The 7,868-nt window shown below is 43.7% G+C and overlaps 1 protein-coding gene across 2 annotated transcripts; it reads left to right on the top strand.

Annotated features, from left to right (window-relative positions):
• Positions 1-768: 768 nt before the first annotated feature.
• Positions 769-7,532, top strand: clul1 (clusterin-like 1 (retinal)). 2 transcript variants are annotated; one of them, XM_042101820.1, is made up of 10 exons: positions 769-1,202; positions 1,934-2,055; positions 3,852-3,990; positions 4,448-4,596; positions 4,982-5,152; positions 5,458-5,887; positions 6,006-6,128; positions 6,330-6,544; positions 6,807-6,985; positions 7,292-7,532. In XM_042101820.1, exons 2-10 carry the CDS (start codon positions 2,020-2,022, stop codon positions 7,305-7,307), a joined length of 1,458 nt encoding a protein of 485 aa, XP_041957754.1. In that variant the 5' UTR covers positions 769-1,202; positions 1,934-2,019; the 3' UTR covers positions 7,308-7,532. The 2 variants fall into 2 exon arrangements, with proteins under 2 accessions (XP_041957754.1, XP_041957763.1); XM_042101829.1 differs by lacking the exon at positions 1,934-2,055.
• The last annotated feature ends 336 nt before the right edge of the window (positions 7,533-7,868 follow it).

Raw genomic sequence — 7,868 nt, 5'->3', positions numbered from 1 at the left:
ATTCCAAGCTCAGTGACATCTGGCAGCATTTGGTTAAATACTAATTCTGTTAATCCCTTTTACTGAGGCCAACAGATTCAGGATCAGGATCTAAGAGAGATGTGTCGTTCCTTTTGTTTCTGTGATTCAACCTCCTTTGCCTTGGCCCTTTGAAAAGTACACAGGAAATGTTACAGTGACACCAGGATCATATGGTAAGACCATGTATTTCTGATCTCACCTGTAGGCCTATACATTAAACGATGTAATTCTGATGGTTGGAAAGCATGGTCTTTCACAATTAATTTCAACTGTTTCAACTGAACCTCAAAGTTTCCAATGACCAAATGCATGCTCTAAATTAACCCTGATAGTATTTGAAAAAATAGGAGCTCCTCATGCCTAATTACACATGTAAACATATCAGGATAAAACACTTTTCTTAACCTTATGTCTGACCAAGTTTAGGGCTCGCTTATTAAAGCTGTACTCTTTATCTTCGAGGGCCAGATGGGGTTGCCATTGTCTGTTAGACAAGAAGGTACAAATCTCTCATGGAAGTCATTTATCTCACATTAACTGGTGGAATATGGGGCGGTTTATTTTAAACAGACTCGAGATGCATTTCATAGTGAAAATTAGATCACTGATCAAGATTTTCACTTAAAATTAGATCATAAATATACACCAGAATGCACATGGAAAGCCAGACATTAATGCACAACAGCTGTCCAAAGTATGTAGCCTGTCAAAGCTTAGTGACTGATGCTGAAATAGGTATCTAGCAATTCCTGTGCAGTTTCTGTGTACCTCAATGTATTCCTTCTAGGCTTTTGTGAGGCTGTGCTCTAAATACCTTCTAACTGCATACATAACACAATGGTCCAGTGGCCAAACCTTATTTTTCTTTTGCAAAACTGTTGGGGACTTAAGGGTTATGTGTTACATAAACCCATGTGAATGATGAAATAGTCTTAGGAGAGTACTCAACGAACCTGAACATACTCACAGTATAGTGTAGGCTGCGATATGCACAATATTCGCCTTAAGGGAATGCAGAACAAATGTGTGTTTGACAGTTGACTGCTGGATTAGCAGAGAAAATACTCTAATTGGATCACCTCTGGCTGTACAGCGCATAAATAGAACTCTCCAGGTAAAGATAAACAACACACTCAGCCTCCGCAGAGCATTCCAACACAAGGAGTCCCACCCTGCCTCTGGTGAGTGAAGTAATAGATTATATATGATTCCAATTCATTTAAACATTGCCTTTATCCTTAAGCTAGATGTAATTTACACCTGATAGTTTGTTTGTCGTTTGTTTGTCTTTTTGTCAAAGACTTGGTCTGATGTTGTGTTTTGCTAGGCAGATTATATATCCTAGTCATTATACTTCAATTCTTATAATTTCCTTTTAGTTTGATGGTTTGTTTTTTTATGGCTCACATTATGCCCAGGTTTCTCTTAATCAGAACTTTTTATCAACAAACTGAAAAGTTGTTTTGACATTTGTCATTCTTTGAACATTTCTCAAACCATACTGTGATGGCAGAGTTTTTATCAGCACAAGAGTGATTAATTCATTTGTTAAAATGTGAGCTACTTGTCATAACATGGCAGAAATCAATATAACAACTTGAAGGCACTAAATAAACAAATTAATCATTGAATATAAGTACAAGAGACAGTGCACACTGATGTCCATTGAAACAGTGTCTACATGTGTGTCTAGTTATGTATCACACAGTCTTCTTATCTATCACACAGTCTTCAACTTCTTAATAACTTAAGCAGTGTGGGCAGGATAAAATAACATGTCCCTCTCTCAACCTGTTAACTCAGCATTGTGTAACTTGCTAAAACTGGGTCACCCTCACCAGTGGTGCTCTGGGGAGCTAAACAACACATCCCCATTTAACAGTGGCACTTTCTTTTTCTTTGATGATGTCAGGAGGAAATAGCTTGGTCATGCTCGCCTTTGCCTTGAACTTTCCCAATGTGCTAAGGGCTTTAAAATGACTCACCACACTGCAACATATGGCCTGGCCTAGACACAAGGCTGGACAGTTGGAGGTAAATGCGCCACAGAGCCCCACAAAGCTGTTTACCCCTGGCGTTACTTCTCACACACTTGACCACATGTGCCCCCTGCTTAGGCTACAGTTATTGTCATGTGGTATGCCCCCTTTATCCCAGTTACATCAGCACTGCACTGTGCACAGGGATAAAGCCGAGTATTCACAGGGCCACCTGAAGCTAACGTGGACAATAACTAAGTGTAACATTGGCCCTGGCATTTAACACTCTAAAAACAAAAGGTCCAACTAGAGGTGGATGGATGACAAAAACAAATAAATAGCAGATATCTCAGGAGTGTTCCTGTCTGCTGATTGACTGTGCTTTTCAGGACGCACCATACTTTTCACAGTACAATTCCTATCTTTGTTTCAAATCTGTGGCGCATACCTGCTTTTAATCTCACGGCCAGATCTTTCCCGGAATACTAGAGCAGAAAAAGAAAATACAGGATGAAGACATTCGGTCAATAAAGAGACAGAGCAGCATTTGAACTAAACTCTTAACTAAACTTAAAGTCGTTTCAGTCAAACTTCAACTTGTTTTAAAGGAACCGTATGTAAGATTGTGGCCAAAACTGGTACTGCAATCACTTTCAAATTACTGTAGAACAGTGTATCCCCTCCCCCTCCCCCCTGACTGGCAGAGCTGGCAACCCAGATGCCGAAACACTACTGACTTTGTGATTAGTAGATAGGTGGAGGGTGGCGCATCAGGCCAAAACACAACATGACAACATCAACATGAGTTGAGGGCTGCAACTTTACTTTTTAAATTACAATATCCTGGCCGGATTACTGTTGTCAGTGATATAAGTATTTGAAATGAACATGATTTCTTAAAGGAGAATTCTGGTGTGATATTGACCTAAAGTGTATTGAAACATGATACCGAGTGTGAACGTATGTCTCATAGCCCATCTCGACTTGTCCCCTGCACTCCAAAATCTGGCGCTAGTTAGCCGATGCTACCAACAGCTTTTTCAATGGTGGTGCTTCGGCATCGGGCTAGCCATGCAAATAAATCACTGTTTTACACCATTTACGAGGCTCAGTGTATCTCCACACTTCATTGGTAGACTTCCGAGGGCCCTGACATTTAAAACGAGACATTGAGAACTTTGAAAAAGCACTGGTAGTTTACTTACAAGACGATTTATACAGACAGTATCTTCACGAAGTTTAGCGTTTGCAGCAATCTTGAATTTAATCACGATCGAGCTATGAGTAAGAATGAACAGGTATGATTAGGGATCAGATTCCAAAAATAATTCGGTGGAAATGCATGGATTCCAGTTTCTTCCAGTAGCAGCAACTGGACAAGCCGAGATGGGCTATGAGACATACGTTCACACTCGGTATCATGTTTCAATACACTTTAGGTCAATATCACACCGGAATTCTCCTTTAATGTATAGTGACATATCAGGGCCATTTTATGATTAATTGAAATACATTTCTTACATACGGTTCCTTTAACTGTTGATAACCTAGTCTTAGGCATTCCACCTAGTGGTTAGTTCCCTTATTGTACTTCTGAAGCTCATTATGGAAAACTAGCCTGACTATCTTCAGGGCTTAATTCAGAGCTGTGATCTGTGTGTGTGCATGTGTTTAAGTGTTTGCATTCCTGTCTGTTTGGAAATCTCAAGCACACATGGGCTACTGTACATTACTCATTTCACTTTTCACAAATATTTTCGAGGTAAAAAAAAATGGCAAAACTATAATGATAAGCTAGGATTACTTTTTCAAAAACATTTCACACAGGGTTGTCTGTTTGTCCATTTCTAGTGTTTTAAAGGACGTTTGAGAAGCAGACAAACGAAGATGAGGGCACTTGCTGTGTCTCTTGTCCTGCTGGCCTCTCTGGGAGTCCTTCACTGTGCTCGGGACGGGTCCACAGTGGGCATCTCAGAGGAGACCCTGAAGCGTGAGTACCCACTGACCTGTAACCTGTGACCTATAGACCCTTTCAACTAGGTAAACAAAAACAATGCTTGAACGTTCTATTTGGGCCCCAATCTACTTCCTCTGCATTAAGATAACATATGGAATGTTAAAAAGGAAGTCTTGTGGGGCCAACTATGATGCTGATAATGGAACTCTCTTGAAAGGGTCCATATGCAATACTGTGAAGTGCTGATGATGTAGAAGTCTAAGCATCTTTGGTGTGAATCAGAATCTGTTTTTTTTTTTCAGAATTCTTTCCATATGAATTTTTTCCCTTTCTCTTATAATGTTGTTTTGCTGCAATAATATTTCACATGGAAGTAGATTAAGAAGGGAAAGTAGCAAACAAACAAATGTGAAATAACCATTAAGGAACATTAAATAATGAAAGTAAAAAGTCAAAAATATCTTTGTGTCATTCTATGCCCACCTCTCAGAGCTGTCCGTGGAGGGAGAGAGGTATGTGGATGAGGCGGTGAGGAAGGCGTTATATGGGGTCAAGCAGATGAAGGACATTATGGCCAAGAATGAGGAGAAGCACGAACACCTCATGAAGTCCCTCAAGCACACCAACGACAAGAAGAAGGTTAGGGATACAACTCAGTTGATATAGTATAAGTATATGACTATATAAGTATAAGTATAAGTATATATACTTTTTTGATCTCGTGAGGGAAATTTGGTCTCTGCATTTAACCCAATCGGTGAATTAGTGAAACACAAACAGCACACAGTGAACACACAGTGAGGTGAAGCACACACTAATCCCGGCGCAGTGAGCTGCCTGCTACAACACTATCTGCAAGGCTGACTGAGCTTTTAGAATTCATCCCAAATGAGCATGTTAATAAGCTCTGTTCTGAAGCCTTCGTTTCAACTATATTTCACTTTTTTCTCTTGCCCTTGAATAAAATACAGTCTCAGGATTTTCTGGGGTGGGTTTTTACAACATTAACCAATTCTACCACCAGGGGGCAGAAGAGCTTGTTGATGAGATGGAGCACAAGCTGGGGGAAATGGAGAAGCAGTGCAGGGACTCTGTACAGACCTTCTGGGAAGAATGTCGGCCCTGCCTGGAGGATGCCTGCAAAGCCTTCTACACCTCAACCTGTCGCCGCAGCTTCTCAGCCTTTGCCAACAGGGTACTTGGCCATGCCACACCATACTCGTAGCAGTATTATCCAGCTATTCAATGCAATAAATCATTTATATTGTGGGCACTGTCTTTATTTGGGTCCCTGGTCTCCTGACTCACTCTGAATGTCTCTCTCTCTCCCTCCGTCTCTCTCTGCTTCTATATAATCCCTCTCTTTTCCTGTGTCTCTCTCTCCCTCCTCTCTCTGCTTCTATATAATCCCTCTCTTTTCCTGTGTCTCTCTCTCCCTCCTTCTCTCTCTGCTTCCATATAATCCCTCTCTTTTCCTGTGTATCTCTCTAAATCCTGCAGGTGGGGAACTTCTTCCACAGAGTCACCACGCGTTACAACCCCCGCGACTCTGAGCAGCAGCTGGGACAGAACCAGACGGTCGAGGGCTCGGAGCAGGACGTGGTGCGCATCGAGGACTCCTTCAGCTCGCTGCTCTCCAAGGTGGGCACTCTGGTGGGCCGCTGCGTCGTGCTGACCTCGCGCATGCATCAGAGGCTGGACAGCACCCTCCGCAGGACCTTTGACCCCGAGCTCCAGGGCAGGGAGGCGGAGATCGTCCTCCCGTCCCCTGACGAGGACCTGGACTCGGGCTTCCTGAAGGGTGTGGGCCTGGAGGAGGTGATGGAGTCCTTCTTCGACTTTGGCCGCAGCGTGGTGGAGGAGTTTGGTGCCGTGCTCACGCAGGTGTTTGATGACATCAGTGATGCAGTGGAGGAGGAGAGGAAGAGAGGTGAGCTTAGGCTCTCCAGATGCCACACCCGGAGGACTGCCCCCCTGATTTTCTCGAACTGATGTTGGGTGTAATGGATGTGATTGAATGTCTGTCTGTCTGTGTGTCTGTGTGGCAGAGAAGGAGCTGTTCCCGCGCTTCCTGCAGAACAGGAAGCTCTGCAGAGCTCTCCGGAGGCAGTCCTCTGAGTGCTGGCAGCTGCAGCACAAGTGTGAGTCCTGCCAGGGCTCCGTGCTGTCAGGTAATGCAAACACAAGCTACAGAAACACACACACACTCACACACACACACACACACACACACACACACACATAACTAAGGAATTATCCCCCTCATATTGGCATGGACACTACTGTTTTTTCTGCCATTACTCTCAGTCCTGCATGCATGCTAACACCAGTTCTCTGTGTGTGTGTGTGTGTGTGTGTGTGTGCTTGTTTAGACTGCCCTAATGTCAGGGAGCTGCACATTGAGCTCGGTGAGGCATCCGAGCTGCTGGAGGTGTCCAAGCAGCAGTACGAGGAGGTGCTGGACATTGTGCAGCGCCACACGGATGACACGGTCAGCTGGCTCAGCAACATGGCCACTGAGTTTGACTGGGTGGCAGAGCTGGCCAACAACAACAGCGCCCCAGAGAACATCTTCAGCATCACTACGGTGAGAGAGAGAGAGAGAGAGAGAGAGAGAGAGAGAGAGAGAGAGAGAGAGAGAGAGAGAGAGAGAGCAGGCATGAACACAAATAAAATAAACTTGTAAAGGAACGCAACCTTAGACAGTTCCCAGATGGGGAAACACGAGTAGGAAGATAGTCCAACATGCTCAAGAGTGAACGAGAGTGTAGCCTACTTACTGTAATAACTGCCCCTGTGCTGTACCTAGGTTGTCTCTACTGTAAATGTCCACTATAACATCATCACAGGTGGAGACACACAATGGTGAGGTTGACAATGCACCAGGGGGCAACACCAAGGTGGAGGTGACCATCCTGAACTCCCCAAAGCTCACGCTGACAGTGCCAGGCGAGCTGGAGCTGCAGGACCCCGCCTTCGTCCAGTATGTGGCCGAGGAGGCTCTGGGACTTTACAAGCAGAGAGCCAGGTGAGAGCCACTCACATTCTTCAGCTACACTTCCATTTGAAACGAAACGTTTTAAAGTCAGTTTGACAGAAGACAGGAGCATTGGAGATGGTTGGACCCGAGGGCTGAACGTGATAGAGGATGACAATGTGTATTTACTCTACTCTAGCAGATGCTTGTGTACCAAAAGTGCATTTCCATGCCATGCATTCCTTTGCAGACCATCACTGTCTTGCTCTGGAAGTTGACGCTTACTATTGTATTTTGTATGAGCACAGACCGTAGACAACATTGAGCTACATGCAGCTTCCTTTAATCTCACCACAGGCACGAGGACGCCTGAGGAGGACAAGGTGGGCGGAGGATTTCTGCAGAGCCCTTTCCTAGGGCACACTGAACTGGAAAGAATGTAGGAATACATTTTAGAGAATGTAAACCGCATTTTCCTAGACTTTATGTGTTAATGGAAATAAGTTATTTTCCATATTCAGTGTCCCTTATTTGTTGATCATTTGTTTTGATGTCATGGAAAGAATGAATGAATTCATGTTAGAGAATATAAACTACATTTTTCATAGACTTTATGTGTTAATGGCAATAAATTATTTTCCCTATTCAGTGTGACACTCATTTGTTTAATGTTTATTTTGATGTCATACAGTGAACCGTGTTGGCCCCGGCCGTGGCGCGACTGGCTGGGGCACCTGTACCGTACGCCGGCGACCCGGGTTCGATTCCCGCCCCGTGGTCCTTTCCGGATCCCACCCTGACTCTCTCTCCCACTCACTTCCTGTCATTCTTCACTGTCCTGTCATTAAAGGCATAAAAAGGAAAAAAAACTAAACAAAAAAAAAATATATATATAATATATATATATATTATACAACATGGTTTGCTGTGTGTG

Source organism: Alosa sapidissima, chromosome 1 (assembly GCF_018492685.1).
Source record: "Alosa sapidissima isolate fAloSap1 chromosome 1, fAloSap1.pri, whole genome shotgun sequence".
Lineage (NCBI taxonomy): Eukaryota > Metazoa > Chordata > Actinopteri > Clupeiformes > Clupeidae > Alosa > Alosa sapidissima.
The sequence above is the reverse complement of the archived record's forward strand: the minus strand, read 5'-3'. Positions and strand labels throughout refer to the sequence as shown.

Coding starts and splice junctions, on each gene's coding strand:
- clul1 (XM_042101820.1), top strand. CDS start 2,020: ATGGCCTGGCCTAGACACAAGGCTGGACAGTTGGAG. Junction 4,597..4,981: donor ACACCAACGACAAGAAGAAG/GTTAGGGATACA, acceptor TTCTACCACCAG/GGGGCAGAAGAGCTTGTTGA. Junction 5,888..6,005: donor GGAGGAGGAGAGGAAGAGAG/GTGAGCTTAGGC, acceptor TCTGTGTGGCAG/AGAAGGAGCTGTTCCCGCGC.